The sequence below is a fragment of the Silurus meridionalis genome, chromosome 22, assembly GCF_014805685.1.
Source record: "Silurus meridionalis isolate SWU-2019-XX chromosome 22, ASM1480568v1, whole genome shotgun sequence".
Classification (NCBI taxonomy): domain Eukaryota; kingdom Metazoa; phylum Chordata; class Actinopteri; order Siluriformes; family Siluridae; genus Silurus; species Silurus meridionalis.
The window spans coordinates 16,056,631-16,076,339 of NC_060905.1; the positions used below are offsets into that span (position 1 = coordinate 16,056,631).

General features: G+C 37.4%; 2 protein-coding genes across 4 annotated transcripts in view; both read left to right on the forward strand.

Moving 5' to 3' along the window:
• Nucleotides 1–14,139, forward strand: part of poc1bl (POC1 centriolar protein homolog B (Chlamydomonas), like) — a 29,020-nt gene extending 14,881 nt beyond the window's left edge. For all 3 annotated transcript variants that reach the window (XM_046835036.1, XM_046835035.1, XM_046835037.1), the window contains 8 exons: nt 4,617–4,806; nt 6,000–6,185; nt 7,466–7,583; nt 9,379–9,555; nt 10,006–10,137; nt 10,696–10,806; nt 12,639–12,791; nt 12,869–14,139. In XM_046835036.1, coding sequence (XP_046690992.1) covers nt 4,617–4,806; nt 6,000–6,185; nt 7,466–7,583; nt 9,379–9,555; nt 10,006–10,137; nt 10,696–10,806; nt 12,639–12,791; nt 12,869–12,997 — 1,196 coding nt within the window. In that variant the 3' untranslated portion in view covers nt 12,998–14,139. The remainder of the gene's footprint in view (nt 1–4,616; nt 4,807–5,999; nt 6,186–7,465; nt 7,584–9,378; nt 9,556–10,005; nt 10,138–10,695; nt 10,807–12,638; nt 12,792–12,868) is intronic.
• A 3,796-nt stretch (nt 14,140–17,935) lies between these two features.
• galnt12 (UDP-N-acetyl-alpha-D-galactosamine:polypeptide N-acetylgalactosaminyltransferase 12) overlaps nt 17,936–19,709 on the forward strand; it is a 21,880-nt gene continuing 20,106 nt past the window's right edge. Inside the window, exon 1 of the mRNA XM_046835223.1 lies at nt 17,936–19,183. Within this exon, the coding sequence (XP_046691179.1) occupies nt 18,822–19,183 (362 nt within the window). The 5' untranslated portion in view covers nt 17,936–18,821. The remainder of the gene's footprint in view (nt 19,184–19,709) is intronic.

Sequence of the window (19,709 nt, forward strand, 5' to 3'; positions counted from 1 at the left end):
CCGTCTGTTATTGTTGGTATATGTTGGTTCACGGCGGTCGTTGTTATCGCTCATGCGTATCCCGGTACGTGCCTTCCCACCGGCACTCTCTCAACTCTCTCATCGCGGATTCCCCCCCCCGATCCTGCCGGTGTTCATTCTATGCTTTTGTATATATATATATATATATATATATATATATATATATATATATATATATATATATATATATATAAATATTGTACATCCCTCATATTTCCGCAGTATAATCGTTATACTATATATCTATAAGACAATAGAATATAAATGAAACTTGGATATATTTTAGAGTAGTCAATGTGCAGATTGTAAAACAGTACAGATTTATTGTCCTCTGAAAATAACTCTACAGCAATTATTGTCAAAACAGCTGGCAACAAAAGTCAGTGCACCCTAAGTGATGACAGCTGTACGTTGTGTAAGCAGGCAAAGCCACACATCCTATACATCATGTTCATGTTTTTGTCTGCTTGACAGGACCATAGAAATTTGTGTATCTTGTATTAGAGCAGTTAAGATTTGGTACTTTGAGTCCAATGAGTCCTTGTGCTGTGCGTCAGGTGCAGAAACTGCCTATAAAAAACAGACGCATGAATGCTGCAGCATTGCTTTAGAGGTTGCAGAAGCAGAAGGTCCGCTTGTCAGTGCTCAGACCGTACGGTGCAGCAAGTCGGTTTGCATGGCTGTCGTCCCAGAAGGAGCCTCTTCTGAAGCTGCTTACAAGAAATCCCACGAACACTTTGCTAAAGAACAACCTTTCCAAAAGCAGATAAAAGATAAACTTGTTTGGCTCTGACGGTGTCTAGCATGTGTGGTGATGCCCTGGTGAGGAGTACCAAGAAAATTGTGTCTTGCCTACAGTCAAGCATGGTGGTGGTAGCATCATGGTCTGGGGCTGCATGAGTGCTTCTGGTATTGGGGAGCTGCGGTTCATTGAAGAAAACATGGATTTCAACAGGTACTGTGACATTCTGAAGCAGAACATGATGCCCTCTCTTCAGAAACTAGGCCAAACGGCAGTTTTCCAACATAATAATGACCCCAGATGACAACTGCCTTGCTGAGGAAGCTGAAGGTGAAGCTGATGAAGTGGTGTATGTCTCCAGACCTAAACCCTATTGTGCACCTGTGGAGATTCTCAAGCAGAAGGTGGAGAAGCGTCATGTGTGTAACATCCAGCAGCTTCATGATGTCATTATGGAGGAGTGGAAGAGATCCTAGAAACAACCTGTGCAGCTCTGGTGAATTCCATACCCAGGAGTAGTCAACAATAACAATGGTGCTCACACAAAATACTGACACTTTGAACACAGTTTTGACATCTTCACTTAGGGTGTACTCACTTTTGTTGCCAGTTATTGCGACAATAATGGCTGTATGTTGAGTTATTTTGAGAGGACAGTAAATCTGTAGTGCTATACAAACTACACATTGACTGTAAAATATATCCAATTTTTTTTTCTATAGTATTGTACCTTGAAGAGATATAATAAAATAGTTGATGAAATATGAGGGGTGCACTCATTTTAATAAGATGCTGTGTTTATATATAATATACACAACTAAAGAAATTGACAGGATGTTCCAAGCCCTCTAGAGGTACTGATGCTTTTCTTAAGAAAACAAACCAGGACAATTTGCAACACTTCCCTGTTCACATTACCATAATGGGTTTTGTTTAGCATTAGCCAAAAGATTTTGTTTGAATGTAGAATTTACCTTCACATGGTAAATTGTATGTTTAACTCCTGAGATCGAGTCAAGCGTCGTTTCCGGGTAGAGATAGAGATGATTCTCCATTAGTAAAAAGTGGGCGCTCCATTACAAATGCTAGCCTGCAGTCAGGAATGAAGTCATATATTTTTTAACCATGGAGCAGGGAACAGACATAGTGAATCAGCATCCACAGTGGCATGTTAATTGCCCTGTAGCGGTGGAAAATATTTGCTGGACTTAGACTAGAATTAGAAGATTAAAAGAATGTTGTTTTTCAAGTGAATCATGTACAGTCTGACTAAAAAGTAAAAAAAAGGTCTGTTTTTTAATTCCAGTTGCTTTAAAGTTGCGGGTTGCAAGATGCCTGAATTTCACCACAATGCTTTTGCATGCTAATTTCATGGAAACGTTTGCAAATAAATGATTTTTCCAGTGAAAACATAATTTATAACATAAAAAAGGTTTGCAAATTCAGAATTTAGATTTGGTCAACCTAAACATAAAAAATTGAAATAACAATTGTGGCGTATAAAAAGAATGAAACACATTTGTGCTTATAAAAGCTCAGATATTCATTCATTTGTAAGGCCTCAATTGTGTCATGACAGAGTAAACCACATATACCTTTCCCATGAGACACTGAAGCCTACTTGGCTGCTTCTGGATGCATTCCCCAGACCACAGTTCCACCTCACCACCGCCTAAAGCCTACCTGTGCACATTTACTCAAAAGCAAACAATGATCCTTTATACCCTTTGCTTTATAATCGATTCTCTAGTTTAACCTGTTCGGTTTACTGGTGTTTGCCTTTGTTCTGCCTAACCGCCTGACCATTTCCTGTTTGACATTGAATCGGCTTTTCATATTGTATTTGTTTGACTGTTTTCATTAAAACCGGACTTGCAACTGCAACCGCATTCATCTTGGCTTTCATTAAATGACCAACTGACTGATTAGGTCTTAAATTGCCATGAGGAATAACCATTCAATTCTGTGAACAATGAACTCTTGTACAAACACTCAACTACAGTACCATGTACTCCTCTAAGTAGCTGGCTAAAGATTTAAAAGCCTAAAAAATAGAGAAAAGTCGTTTAAATAGATAAAATAACATCCCAGCTCACAGTTTTTACTGTCTGAAATGTCACTAAAATAGCAGTTAAAAGAAACCCTGAAAGTCAAGCTAAGTTCTGAATGATTAAGAAAGCATATATAAATGTCATTATACTAGATAGGCACCAATAGGACACTAGGCACAGCAAGGTATGTTTTTAGCTGATGCGGATGTGGTGGTGCACTGTTATGAACATGGAAACCTTATCAACAATCTAATTACAGATGTGAAGGTCTGGAGCAAGCAAAATGACATAAGCCAGAGAAGGAGTTTTTTGTAAACACTTAATATAAAGGTAAATCTTTGCCAATGGGTTTTACTGTAGAAAGAAAATCAGCAGCAGCATTTGATGCTTTTAAATCAGCTGAAAGATGGATGGATTTTGCTTTAGCATCAAATTCTTGAAGCAAATGCAATAGACAGTTAAGAAACTGAAGCTGTAAATCAGGGGTCCCCTAACTATGGCACACGGCCCTCTGAAAAATGTCATTTGTTTTATATAATTGTTTTAATCATATGATATCTATAATTGACCATAAATGTTGGCTTTCAAGCCAATATTTCCTTTTTATAGTGGTTAGTTGATTGCTGTAACCATCAGCTATCAGCAAAAATCCACACCTATAGTTTTTCCGGCTTCTGGTCCGATGTCATTACGAGAGCGGCCTCTAGAGGTGAATCACTTACACTGTGTGCTGTTTGTTTTTAAACGTAGCATGCGTGTGTCAGGCTGACGAACAGGACGCGGAAGCGGAAGCAAGTCAATCATAGTCGATTTATTTCAAACAAAACAGTTCAACAAGCAAAACACTCACTGCTGCCGAGGCGAGAAAACAAACAAAGAATGTCCGCTCGAGACGAGCAATCCAAACCAAAACCTGGAGTCCGAAACGAAAGTAAACGGCAGCGGCTAAGAGTAATCCATGGGGAAAACGGAACCAGCGGGGAATGCTGGCGGTCGAGCAGCCACGGGTATCACCAGCATGACAATACAAGAACCGACAGCCTGTGACTCGAGAACGTGAGTCTATATAGTCTGAATCCTAACGAGTCACAGCTGTCGGTGATCGGGCAGGCACGGGATAATGAGGCACCGTGAGAGCTACTGAGGGGGGCGTGGCAGGGTGCATCTCTGACAGCGGCCGAGGAAGGCGTGGCAGGGTGCATCTCTGACAGCTACTGAGGGGGGCGTGGCAGGGGAATCCCTGACAGCGTGCTGCACAGAGAGCGCTTTGTTCTTTATTTGTAATTCATTCATTATGTGCAATTATTTTCAATATAATACAATTAATGATATTTATTAATAAATATTAATGGATTTATTGCCTCTAGCACATTTTCATGATTCACCACTGTATTTTTTTTATTTTATTTCTTTTCAGTATTAAAGTTCATACTACTTAAAATGGAGTTTTGTGTGTATATATATATATATATATATATATATATATATATATATATATATATATATATATATATATATATATATAAAATAGTAATTAATATGAAAAAAATCATTATGGTAGTAATCATGCTCTTTTAAATAGGATATATATCTCTATATTTGTATGCGTATACTTTACAAAGGTAGTGGATCGAGATCAGCTTGAAAAAACACACAGCAATTCTTCAAGGATTAAGTATTTATGCTCGCTAATCAATGCCAAGGCTGTTAACACAGAGTGTACTGTACTGCTGATAGAACCTCTGGTTACGGGATAAAACACTGATCGAGAGATGCTCACTTTCTGATGTTGGAAATTGCAGGCTATCTAAAAGCCCAGCTAGAGGAGTACATTAGCAGCCTGAAGCGCGTGCGCCTCATCCGCACTAATAAAAGAGAGGGACTGGTCCGAGCTCGGCTCATCGGCGCCACCTATGCCACAGGAGATGTTCTCACCTTCTTGGACTGCCACTGTGAATGTGTTCCTGGCTGGATCGAGCCTCTGCTTGAAAGGTACGCTTAATCAGACGAGCTCACAAAGAATCACTAATGTGTTTAAACAAGAAAATAAAATATTGTACAGCTAACAGAGCTATTTTACTGGAGTGGTTTAGTGTTTTAGTGACTTTTTTGTCAGGAATTCTGTGGCATTTTGATTAGCTTTTAAATGTCAATTGTTTCAAAAAACAATTGTTTTTGTCCAAATCGAGTTCATTATCGAAAATAGGAGTCATTAATGATAATAATTTGGAATAATATTTCACCATCGTGACACGTTCTCTCAGTGCTTGATGTATTTATTCATGTCACATACTGTATGTTCTGCTTATTGATAGTAAATAAAAGCAAAATTTAATTAGCTGAAACTGCTATTAGATATTAAAAATAAAATATTCGATTTTTTAAAGAAATGTTATTTTTGGACAAGATCTCTTAACAGTCATCTAATACACATGGTTACGGCTGGCGAGTTACGATTGTTCGACTTCGAAATATTCAGATTTTTACGATGATGATTGACATATGACAAAATAAATAAAATAAATAAATAAATATTTGAAGTTTAGCAACAGGCAAATGTAGCAACCACCACTTGTCCATAAGCCCACTGTGACAATTTCTGTACATTACATTACATTTACATAATACATAATTTACAAAACAAGAGGAATTTTTATATATATATATATATATATATATATATATATATATATATATATATATATATATAAACATTTTTTTTTTTTTAATTTACCTTTATTTATTAATTTTTTTTATAATTTTTTTTTTTTCAGTACAGTATGGTACAGAAAATTGCTCTTGTTTTGCTAAATTATGTACTGTCATTTGTAAAATGATCAACAATTTACATAATATAATAATTATCAACAAATTACATAATAATCTAATAATCTTTAATTACTTAATGACCTTCTTTAGGACTCCTGGTTGACTCTCGACATTTTTTTTTAAGTTACGATTATCTCCATCGTAAGTTGGGACCTGTATAGGGCTTAGAGGATGCATCACCACTTCATGCTGTAATGCACATGTAAAAAGCCCCTTTACCTTTCCAAGTCTGTGGTTTGACTTCTTCTTTCTACTGCACTGAGGAAAAGGAATGGCAGTGTTTTTTAATGTTGTGGAAAAAGTGTTCGATATTAAGTCTTCTTCTTATAGCATGCTTTTACATTTGTTCTTTTCAGGATTGCAGAGAAGCAGGACACTGTGGTATGTCCAGTGATCGACACCATTGACTGGAACACGTTCGAGTTTTACATGCAGACCGATGAGCCCATGGTGGGTGGCTTTGACTGGCGGCTTACATTCCAGTGGCACAGCGTGCCTGAGGTGGACCGCAGACGTCGCAAATCCCGAATAGATCTCATTAGGTCAGTGTTCACTCTGAAAAGAACACCAGGCTCTTGTAGACAGAACATTCTAAAAGAGTTACCTCATTTAACACACTTTACAGATGTTGTTTTAATGATGTGTGATTTGACATTATCGAGTATATCGCAGAACTCAAACAAAACACACCTCCAGAGTGCACGCATACAACACGTTATGATGTTCAGTAGGTTAGACTGCGCATGCTCATTTAGAGTGCGGCCTTTTGATTCAGTCTGCATTCGGAATGATCCCAAAACTCAACATATGGAGGCAAAAATGTGTACATTTACTGTGTATATAGTTAATCAATATCAATATCGAAAAGTGGCGTTTTTCTCCAAAAATTAGCATGATTACAAATGTGATATTGATTTTTTTTAACTCAGCTCAACAACAACAAGTTGATATTAAGAAATTAATGATTTAGACACCAAATTGCCTTTCTTTTGCTTTGTTTCGACAACCAAAATCATTCCAAACAAAGCCACAGCGCTGTTTCGCATCTCTGAGCAACATAATGGTGTTTTGTTCCTGAAAGACTTAACCATTTAAATGATTCGGTTCAATCACCACAGGGAAATCTCAAGTATTTTCTAATAATAAAAAAAAAAAATCTACTCAAATATCAATATTACACTTTTTGTATTTAAAATTTGAAAGCATTATGTATGCATTTATAACTACAGGTCAAAGCATTACATGTCAGATGCAGCTCCTGTTTCTTTTAATGAAAGATGAATTTTGTTGATACTGATTTCATTTGCTTGGTAACAGCCAATATATCTTATTATTTGAATATTCTGATGGATTAAATTTAAGAATTTGACTCAAAAAATTTTAATAAAAAAAAAAAAAGCCAATAAACAGAAAAAATCCACAATAACACACTATCTAATTATCGCTATTGATAAAAAATAAGAAATCAAGATATTGTTTGTGACTATCACACACCCATAGTGTGCTGCTCAATTCCTTGTTTGCGTTGAGCAGAAACTGATGAAGCCAGAAGTTCTCAGGCCTGGTTCTGGAAAACTTCCTGTCCAGCTCAGTTTTTCTTGCAATTACTTTAAGGTTCTTTAATTAGCTGATTAGTTGAATTTGGACCAGGAAAGACGTTGAAGGACAGGGGGTACTTCGTTACCAGGCCTTGGAAAGTAAACTAATCCTACATAAGGAGCAGAGTTTGTTCTCCACTGCTATAAAGAAAAAAATGAATAGCCTTGACATGAAAGTCTATGGATGTTCTAACGGATATCTTTAATATGCTCCCAATTCACAGATCTCCCACCATGGCCGGGGGCTTGTTTGCTGTAAGCAAGGCGTACTTCGAATATCTGGGCACTTATGATACAGGCATGGAGGTGTGGGGAGGAGAGAATCTGGAACTTTCCTTCAGGGTATGATCTTTTTAGGTCTTCTCTCATCTACATTTGCATGCTTTTATATCGAGGACAGTCTTGTTCTCGGACCATTCACAACTGATTGCACTCGGCATATTGTATTTCTTCTGGCGCGTAGGTAAAAATTAAGATTGATGGCACGTATTGTGCATGCGCTTAATGTTTTATACACGCGGAAACACAATACAACGGTGTGTCTTCAAGGGCCGGCGAAGGAAGCGTTTTTTATTCGATGGGCTGTAAGAGTGGAATGGTATTAACGTGGAAGTCCTGGAGCATTCTATTACACACTCAGAAGGCAGATGATCTCTGTGATCTCTAACTAACAAACTAAAAACCTGTACCAGAAATGCTACAGGATTGTATTTTGATGCAAATTTTACTTCGGCTAGACAACGTCTGCTTAGTTTACCTAAGTAACAATAAGTTCATATACAGGCAATTATTATAATGTAAATAAAAATGTAAAAATCAAGAAGCGTTTAATAAATACCGTATTTTTCAGACTATAAGCAGCTACTTTTTTCCCATGTTTTGAACGGCTTAAACAACAAAGCGGTTAATTTCTGAATTTTTCCTGGGTTTTTCCTGGTTTCACAAACTTCAAGCCAAAAAACTGAGCAACATAACATTAGACCAATGAAATTTTCAAACGGAAACGAAAAAAACGCACCTCACCTGTGTTCTGAGCTGCACGGCATCGGGAGAAAAAACGCACGACGATGCCAAAAGATAAACTCTCGAGAGAAATAGTTGTGAAAGGAAGAAGGAAGACAGTGAACAATGACTTTCTTGGTAGGCTACTGTTTAGATACAAGCCGTTGTAACGCGTTGAGTCTGGGTGAAGGGAGAGCTCGCTAACTCCAGTTGCAACAGAAATCATATAAGCACAGACAGGTTTCCAAAACTCGTGTTTTTTTTTTTTTTCTTGGCAACAGCGTTACGGGTTAGTCAAAGAAACTTAGAAATGAGCATCAGAAAATAATAAGGACATAATCCTCGTCTTGAACACACGCAGTAATACCGGGAAAATTCAGTGCCAGGCTATTCCCAAAATACCGCTATGGTCCTAAAGGAAGCGCAACATATTTCACCCGTTACGCCGTATCTTTCGTTAAAGCCTGTGCAAAGTTCATTAGTGTAGTCTTATAGACTACACTAATGTGCGGCTTATAGACAAGTGCGGCTTATTTATGTTCAAAATAAAAATATTTGTAAAATTCAGTGGGTGCGGCTTATATATGGGCGCGCTTTATAGTCCGGAAATTACGGTACTCACACAGGCAATTAAAACGATTCAATCTTTTTTGCGTGATGTTCTGTACATCGTGGATTTAAAATGTTTTAAGGAATCGTTTTACGATTTTCTGATCGGACTATGGAAATCCTTATAGTCGGGGACACCCCTAAATACACCGTGTCCTCATTAATTCAAAGACCACATTTTAGATGCTTTTTCAGATGCTTCATCGCTGCTAATGATCATATGGTGGTTCACTGTGTGCAAACTTTTGACACGATTGTAATTTTAGGCTGCATAAACCTACAGTTTGGTCTAAAAAGAAATCAGCCTCAAATAAGTGTAATATTACTGTGACATTTGGGGTTGCTGTTGCACTTGGTTTAACAAAAGAATCCATTTTTAGACATTCACAACAATGTTATAATGAATTCTTCTCAGTAGAAAAGAAATAAAAATGGTTATGGTGGTTTAGGGGATGCTGGCACATTTATACCAGAAGGCCCTATTAAAGATTTTGATTCTTTCTGTTACGTGTAATGTTATTCCCAGGTTTGGCAGTGTGGAGGCTCGTTAGAGATTCACCCCTGTTCTCATGTGGGTCACGTCTTCCCCAAGAAGGCACCATACGCCAGACCAAAGTTCCTCCAGAACACAGTGCGGGCTGCTGAAGTCTGGATGGACTCTTACAAGGAGCTTTTCTATAACCGCAACCCTCCTGCTCGTAAGGTGTGTCATTCTTTGTGTGTGTCAAAGAATTCATTGCTCCACGTATGCAGGTGTGGCTGAAAGGGTTATGCATCCTGTTCAATTACATGATTTACTATACGAAATGCTAATTATTTGACTTTTGTAACCGTCTTGGGTGTGAACTCAGTTGGTCTTATCTTGCGTTGGCCACCAACACACACACACACACACACACACACACACACACACACACACACACACACACACACACACACACACACACACACACACACACACGTTCACATATCCTGAATGACCTGTATTGTTAAGGACACGCTATTACACAGGAATTATGAAAAAAGCAAATGAAATTCTAAAGTAAAATACAAAATATGTTCATTTTTTTTCATGTTACTTACATCACATTTAAACCACCTTTGATTTTTTCCCGTGCTTTATGTAACTCTGTAAACGCTCCCGCTCTCATAGGAAACATACGGGGACATTTCTGACAGGATTCTCTTACGGGAACGGCTGAAGTGCAGGAGCTTTGACTGGTATCTAAAGAACATTTACCCAGACCTGCACGTACCTGAAGACAGACCGGATTGGCATGGAGCTGTAAGTAGATTTTAGGTGGAGGCACAGGAGATACTTTGAGGGGCCAAAACTTAAGTATTTATGCTTTAAATTATGTAAATCATCAGCACACCAAATTAAACTTTTGCTATGTTTTCACGTGGGCGGCTTTAAATTGCCGAATGTGTGCATCATACAAAATATACAAGAGAAAATAAGACGGGTCTTTTAAAATTAATAATTATTTTGTTTACTTTTTAGAAAAAATTTAAATTTATATTGCAGAAATTGCGCAAGAATATCTGTGAAAACTAAACCCATTTGGTGCATTTAAATTCCGTATTACATCGAAATGCAAATACAAATATATAAATAAATAAAAATCATAGATAAAAATATAAAAATCGCTTTAAAATGTTTTTTAACAAGGTAAACGCACTGTAATGTGTTTTCTTTGTTATTTTATGAAATGATCCCAGACTTTGAAAACATGCTGTTGTGTTCTATGGCCTGAATCTTTCCTCTATGGCATTTCCTCTAATTACTGTGCCTTCATTAGCCTTTCTTTTATTCTTTCCTCTACCCGATTTTCCTCTACAGTTGCGTAATGGTGGGATTCCCTCAGAGTGTCTGGACTACAACTCTCCAGATCACAATCCCACAGGGGCTCATTTGTCTCTGTTCGGCTGCCACGGACAAGGCGGGAATCAGGTAATTGGTATCTCTATCCTTTTACTCTGAAACACCACACACAATTGACACTAAAGGATCGCAACGAACCTTTGAGCGATTCGTACGATCTGAGTCCAGGTCCAAACAGTGTACAGATCCATGCACAGTTAGATGTCATAAAACCAAAATCAAGAGTCATGTGCAGTATTGTATTATATCACATCTACTCAGGATTGAGCATGTAGTCCGATTGGATTGTCTTAACAAAGTGAATTGGTCTTTTGAATGTATATTTAATGACTGCTGTGTGTCTGGAGTGATATCACTGATTATTCATTAATGCTGTGCATCAGGTGTCTGGAAAAAAGAAAAGAAAACAAAAAGCACTATGTCTGAGTGGAAATCAATGTTTTCATTGCAAGTGGAACCTTAGCTACATGTCCAAGATGGCTTAGCATAAAAGATGAATGAGGTTTATGGGTCAAATTGTTTCAGTAAGTATGTTCGTGTGAGTGATTGAAATGAGTTCCTGCCATGATGTCCCTGTTATCGGATTCAGTATTTAGACTTGGACTTACACTTAGATATACTTTATTGATCCCGTGAAGAAAATTATTGCTTTACAGCTGCAGTAGGTTACACAAACAATATTATGGGAAAAGAAAAAAAAAAGGCAGAATGTCATTAAATAATTAGGACTTAAATAAATAAATGCAATATTGCAGATGATGCAACAGAAAAAAAAACCAGAGTGCAAACTTACAATTCAAAAAGAAGGAAAAGAAGAAGAAATAAAATATTTTTGCAAATTGTCGACCAATAGTGGATTGTACCCATACCAAAAGTTGAATCATACTTGCCAATAACCAATTAATCATTCAATGATTTCTAAAATGGATACTAGATAAAAAAAAACCCAAATGTAACACTCCATGTAAAATAGTACTGCCCTTTTTTTTTTAAACAGTACCGAATGAAAGTGGGCTAAATGAAATCAATATTAATATATTCAATATAGTAATAGAAAACGAAAAGTAACACTACAAATAATAAAAAACTGTTAGATATAAATTGAATACAAAAGACACTTCAGGTAAACATCACGTGGTGTCAGTGCTTTGCCGCTAGAGGCTGCTCTCGCACTGTATAACGCGACCCGGAAAAACTGTCGGTAAGGATTTTTGTAGAAAGTTCCAGCAATCAACCATCGGTATATAGAGAGTAGTGTACCTTAATCTGCAGATGCATTCTGGATTAAAATGTGTGCTCTTTGTGCTTTTATTAAACCTGATCAGGAAGAGTTGGATGGCATGTCTTTTGAGTATGAAACTGGGCAAACTGTACAGGACTGTATTGCTCATGGACTTGTGTGTGCGCTAATTTATGGCAATGGCAAATACAAAACTGTATGTTTTAGCTTTCCAGCCACACCTTTGTCCTTGAATGCTATCTATGAGAACGTGCCTGCTTTTTTGCTAATTATTAACCTCGACTCTGTTTCTGTCCATTCAAAGAAGAGGAAAAGGAAGGAGATACAGGCGACGTGGCTTAGCTTGTATTCACTTATTGATATGATTTTTAGCTTAAAAAATCAAAAGCATATAGAAAGGCCTTTGTTTCTGCTCACTTTGCTTCTTAATGTCTGTAATCACATATTTAAAATACATAAATGTGGTGGATTTCCAGGTCATAGGCTGAAGTATGGAGGATTGAGGAATCAAGGAAGTATCAGTAAAAGTTTTGGGATGTAGCCAATTTGTTATTATAATGAGCTGTTATTTATTTAGTAGTTTATTGATAGTAGCTTTGTAGGCAAGACTATTCTGAGGTATTCAACAATAATATTCGTGCCTCTGTCTCTTTTTTAAAAGTATTTTGAGTACACCTCGTATAAGGAGATCCGCTTTAACTCAGTAACGGAGCTGTGCGCTGAGTACCTGGACGGCCAGAACAACATCGGAATGAAGCACTGTCCGCGGGATGGAGAGCCGATTCCTCCTACAATCGTCTGGGAGTTCAAAGATGTGAGTGCCTCCCTTTGAAACCACAATACCCACAAGAAAGCTTTCTATACCGCCGCTGAACTATTCTTTCTTTTCAGAATGGAGCAATCTATCACCCGCTGTCCGACAAGTGCATCACTTCGTACCGTACAGCAGAGGGGCGGACTGACGTCCACATGCAAAAATGCTCCAGTGAAGACATGAACCAACGATGGAAGTTCGAATGAATTTGATTTCTAGACCAAGGAGCTTGTTCCGGCAGGATAGTTTTTCCTTTGCACTGGGAGTCGGGTTTGGAAAGCAGAGAAATACAGCGGCTCAGAACGATAGTTGCTCACTTACAGAAACGTGGAAGGCCTACGACTTGTCCATGAGGAGACTAGGCTCTGTTCTGTGCCTTTGAAAGCCAAAGGTGATCAGGTCTTTTTATTTTTAATGTGTTTTTTTCTTTTATCTCCCGATGCAATACTGTACACAATTCTCTCCAGTAGAAAAACGAGGAAGGAAATATAGCTGTGTTGGAACACTACTCGTTTTTACACGATTGCACTAAGTATTGATACGTCAGAACTTTTTTATTGATAGAAGTAGGATTTATGAAGACGAGTATTTCAGGGAGTGACAAGACCACATTTTTCTTGCTCTCCAGTCATACCATTGTTTTTGCCTGTGTTTGGACCTGTACACAGGCCTGCTGACGTGTTTACGTTACGTCGCCGGCTTATTTTCTTGGAATCTCCACAAACGTGTTCTGCACCAACACATTGTGCCTTATTGCTGTCATCTCATCTTTTTTTTTTTTTTTTAAGTCGAGCTTCGGTTTAAAGGCTGATCGTTGGGGCATAAACCAGAAAATACCAATTTATGTGCCTTAATCAGACAAAAAAAGCAAATAATTTTAACATCACACTCATGTGCTCTGGATTTTATTCCATATATGATGTCAGAGAGGGAAATAACCTGAATGAATTTTTTTTTTTTATGGTGATGGAAATATAAGAAATGATCTCAAAATGCCTTTGAAGGTAATTTAAACATTTAAAATGTCCTCAGAACCATACACGTGTCTTATTTTTGTGCTATGGGTAGAATGTAACTAGTCACACATAACAACTTAAATGTTCGACAAAGCAAAACATTCAAGTGCTGTGACTCAAGTCTTCCAGATGTAAAAAAAAAAAGAGTTATGTTCGATGCAAAATTGCCAGAGGAGCTCAGTTACAGGCCGAGGCTCAGTCATTCGTCTAATGTGAGATTGCATGGACGTTAGAGTACACTGTGGCCTTAAAAACTGTACATCATGAACTTGTTTTTGTTTGTTTGCAATTTTAATCAGTCATGTCTGGGGATTAAATCTGTTTTTCCTGCTTATAGATGTTGAATATTTCAACATGGTATAAAGGGACATTTATGTTATGGTTTTAATGAATATTTAAAAACTACTGATTAAGCACACATTGTGGTGATTACCATCTTTCATGTCATTTTGATCATTGTACTGATTAAATTTTTTTTTCCTTTTTTTTTTTTTTTTGAGTTAATGGAAGGCTCCATAAAAACAAAACAAAAAAGTCGTGTGTCTCGCTTCTTTCTGCACGCCGTTGCAGTGCCATCCTGTGGTAAACCTGATTCATAACTGCCATGTCATTCATATTGCCTATTGATTATTTGTACTTTGTATCTGAATAGATGCTTTTCAAAGACTTCACATTAGATGTGCAGCGTAGCATAGTTTATTGCAGGGAACAGCCTTTGTTAATTTGACAATAAGGGCACAACAACATGTGGCACTCAGATCACTGGTAGTGGTGTTCTAGTCACGTTTCATAAATTATGGATTTCTATTTGAGGTAAACATTTTGTGCATTTTGTCCCACACTTGATGTTAGCTTTAAAGGAGATCTAGTTTCCATATATTGATGAAGATAAATCAATCACAACCTTCTTTGTGAACTCGAGGATGTAACAGATTTGGCCTATGACCAGCAAGAGGTGTGTGTGTGTGTGTGTGTGTGTGTGTGTGTGTATGTATATATATATATATATATATATATATATATATATATATATATATATATATATATATATATATATATATATAAAAGAAGAAATGTAAAACATAAAATTGCTTGTCATTTTTTTCTTAAAGTTTTTTATTATTATAAACATTTGTGAACATCAACAGTTCCCTTGTTTAAGGCTATTTTAATAAAAAAGAAAATATGAAAGTAAAAATAATGCAATACTCTTTTTTATTATATTGATTAAATTGAATAATCAAGTAAATTGGCACAAATTAATTTGATTAAATACAATTAAATTAATGGTATTTTTTTTTTTTAAGTATAAATGTATGTGTTTTAAATTCAATATTTAAAATATATATTCTAATGAACTGTTCTACGTATTTCAGCAGACTTTAACGAATGTGTTCATTCCTTCCATCCTTCATTCATTCACCCTCGATATGCAGAATTGTCAGGATTGACAAGAATTCACCAAATGACATTATGCTGCCAGTGAGTGTGTCATGGATCATGTTTCATAGAGCATGATTGATATGCCTTATGCTTAGATAACATCATGGACCATATGGATCACACGAATATTCCTGGTTTGATGACTTAAGTTTAAGAATGATTATGGGCCACACACACATACACACACATAAACACACACACATACACATGATCTGTAGTTCTGTACTGGTGCTTCGGGTTTCCTCTCGATGTTGTAAGTTGTAATATTTACTAATTAGTTTTGTTCTTCCGTGTCATTTGGACTTGGACAGTGTGTGCTTAGATTATCTACCCAAACAATGATAAAGTCAATTATCCATCTTACCACCTCTATGACAATATTTCACATACGGTTTGTTGTAAAAGAACAGGATGTAACCATAAAATTCAAAGGCGCATTGTGCTTCCTCATTTCAACATTAAGGGTGAATCAAATTCAGCATATTTTGAGGTTTAACCCTTTTGCTCAGCCACATGAAAAAACACACGGATTTCAATAACCAAAGTCATCAATAATGCAAACTTGTGAAGAATGGCAACAACAGTTTCACATGCATGGCCATACTGATGTTTTATTACTCATTACGCAATTGTAATAACTCAGGTGGGCTAAGATTATTAAGACCCTCCCTATATAGATATATTTTGATGAGTGTATTAATGAATTAAAAGACCGGATGACTTATAACTTTCTATTATTAAATTCTGACAAGATGGAGATTTTGCTCTTCGGCCCAAAAACCAATAAACAGAAGCTTCAGCATTTAACCTGCATTTAGAAGGATGTTCTGTAACTACTAGTTCAACAGTAAAAGACCTGGGCGTTATTTTATACAGCAACTTCTCTTTTGAATATCATATCAACCATATTACAATACTGGACTTCTTCCACCTTAGAAATATTTCTAAGCTACTATGTTGTCTATTGTAATGCATTACTAGGTGGTTGTCCTGCATCATTAATAAACAAGCTACAGTCCAGAATGCAGCAGATAAAATCGAAAAAAATATTTCCACCATATAACCCAAATCTTATCATCTCTACACTGCCTATCTGTTAAGTTTCGATTCGACTACTAACTACTGCTACTTACTTATAAAACACTAAATGGTTTGGCTCCCATGTATCTTTCCAGTCTTCTAACATGCTTCCATCCATCCTGCTCCTTGAGATCTCAAAACTCTGGACTTCTAGTAGTTCCTAGAATAGCAAAGTCCACTAAAGGTGGTAGAACATGCTCACATTTAGCTCCTAAACTCTGGAATAGTCTTCCTGACAGTGTTTGGGGCTCAGACACACTCTCCCAGTTTAAGTGCAGATTAAAGACGTATCTTTTTAGTGAGTCCCACACATAACATACATCACATATCATAACCTTGTGCTCCAGTACATCTGATCACATCACATTATCAACTTGTGCTTGTTAATATTAAAAACATCAGCTACGCTAATTCCTCTTCACTGCTTCTCTTATTCTACCCATTCAGAGGCATCCTGAGGTTGCACCAGCTCCTGTTGTGTCCCACCTCATGAAGATTGTGGACCTTCAAAGCAGTAGATGCTGAGCCCATAAAGTTTGGACATTGGACCTTTTTGAACTTTTAAAGGCTCTATGGAGAAGCTGGTGTTGGATCTGTGATGATCTCAGATGTTGAGCTATTTTATGAGTTGCTCAGTAGCTCCTGGTTCTATAACATCAGCTGACTGTAGAAGACTGTAGAAAGAACATTAATCCTAATCACACACACTCATAGTAGTTTTTTACTCTCTGGTGTTTTGTGTTGTTTTTAAGATTTATAATCACACTCTTGATGTCACCCAAATGAGGATGGGTTCCCCTTTTGAGTCTGGTTCCTCTTAAGGTTTCTTCCTCATTCATCTAAGGGAGTTTTTACAATCATTATTGTAAATGTTTTAAAGTAATTATGGTGTTTTAATTACGTAAATCATCAGGACACTGAACTTTTGCTATGTTTCCACACGGACGGATTTAATTGCCGGATGTGTGCATCATGGCCGATTTTGGTGCTTGATTTGAGACTTGGTTTACTGTTTGAGTAAAGCATATGTTTAGTGATTGAAAATGATTTTTCTGTTTAGGTTTTTTTTATATATATATATATATTTGAGTAAACAAAGGACATTTTGAATAAATATGTGTTGCAAGGTTTTAATTTTGCCTTGTACATTTATTTATTTATAAATTTTTAATAAAATTTGTGCCATTAAACCATCCATCATTCAAATATTAAATACTTTTTTCTAATATTTTAGGCGACAATCTACAAATTTGCAATTACTACAATATTTTCATGTAAAATTTATTGTAGAAACCTTTTTTTCGTGGTTCATACGGAATCGTATGTACATGATCGAGGTTCTTTTAGATTTGAAATGTTTTAAAAATGCAATTACAAGAATGGTGGCCTGTGGGGCAGCGGCCACCCCTGGCCACCCTTTAGCTCCACCCCTGGCCACCCTCTAGCTCCACCCCTGGCCACTTTCTCGCTCCACCCCTGGCCACCCTCTAGCTCCACCCCTGGTCAACCATAAAATGAGATGCACTGGTGCATATGTGTATATAAATATAGTGGGTAATAAATATGATCACTAGACTAGACTAGCAGTGATGGTGTGAAATCTCTGTGTGTGTGTGTGTGTGTGTGTGTGTGTGTGTGTGTGTGTGAGAGAGATATAGTAAAGGCATGAATGGAAGACGGGATGGAGACCTGAGTCAGAACTGTTCTTCAGGATGATGAATGTAAACGAAAGACTCAGTCGTGACCTTGGAAGTGATGATGAAGATGATGAGGGTGAAACATTTTGGCCAGATACTTTTTTTGGCCACGGTTTAGCTGTACCACGTGACCCGGCCTCACGTCACAGCCGGATGATTCGGCTTGTTTTGGCAAAACTTTTTTCCCTAGAAAGAGTCGAGACCTGGTATTTCACGAAGTTGTCTTGACGCAAACGAGGAAACAAAAGCGTGCAGTCGTTTCACACGCACACGTGACATGTCGCATCGACAGGAAGCAGTTTACGAATGCGGCCGATTCAACAAACATAGGAAAAGATTTGCATATGAGAGTTTGACTTGCTACAACGTTGAATGAAAAACTCTCTCATCATCTTCCTCATTCCGGGCTTTGGTTGACATTAAAACGACGGTGAACTTTTTTTTTCTTCTTTTCATTTTGGACCACAGTCTTCATGGAAGTCCAGTAGTTCCTGTGTGTTTGGTCTCAAGAAGGAGGAAGTTGGAGGAACTTCAGAAGGCGTAAACTGCATGGAGCTCGGATTATATACTTTTACACTGGAACTCTCAAGATGACTATGATTAATTTTTTTATGTTTTTCTTCAAGTAATTTTTTTAATCCGTGAACTGTTTCAGCACAAATTTCCATTCATTGACTTTATTTGCGTATGGAAATAAACTTCACATGGATTAACTCCTCAAAGCGTTTACATGCTATTTAATTCAGATTCAATTAATCCTTCAGGTTTATTCTAATCAACATTAATTAAACACAATGGCACTATGCCGACGCAGGACTCGCTCCAAGCTTCTCCAGCTTCTCGCGTTCTTCATTTGCGCTTCACTCCTCGGATACTTCATCCTGCACCGAAACCCCGATGTGAGCCACGAGAATCGGCGAGGACTTTCACCAGACCTAATCCCAGAGGAGGACTACGAGTTCCTGCGCAGACCCGTGTACGAGAAGCCGGCGCTGGATGTGCGTGCGCTGGGCGAGCTGGGCCAAGCCGTCCGCCTGGACCTGAGCGGCGAGGAGAAGCGCAAAGAAGAAGAAAGTCTGCAGAAGCACCAGATCAACATTTACGTCAGCGACAGGATCTCTCTCCACCGCAGATTGCCTGAGAAGTGGAATCCACTGTGCGTAAGAGATTAATGCAGAACAATTCCCCCCCAACACCAAAATCCACATAACTAACATGAACCTGTCAAATGAGAACATCCATCCCAAGTGTCTGTTCCACACCTATACACATTGCATAGAATATTTACTTTCATTTCACAAGAGGTCATTAGAGTTCATTTTCACCTTTTATTAGATTGCCAGGAAATCAAACTTCATATATATGTATTTCTAATATATAGACTGGAGTGATCTCGTGTGTCTTGTAAAGTTCAGTTCACGTTTATTTATTTACAATTTTTTTTATGCTTAACACCATGATGCTGGAAGATCCAGTTGAACTTCCTGGCTGATGTTTTGAAGTCTTGCTTTGGTTTGCCTAATGATCATCTGCCGTCCTCGGTTTTCTGAAAAGCACCAGTTCCCCAACTTTTTTTTCCCCCTGCGAAACCATCTAAACAATTGCAACACTACTCTGCCACTCCCATGCTTCAGTTGGAGATAATGATCTTTAGATTAAAATGCCACGTCCTATTTTCTGAC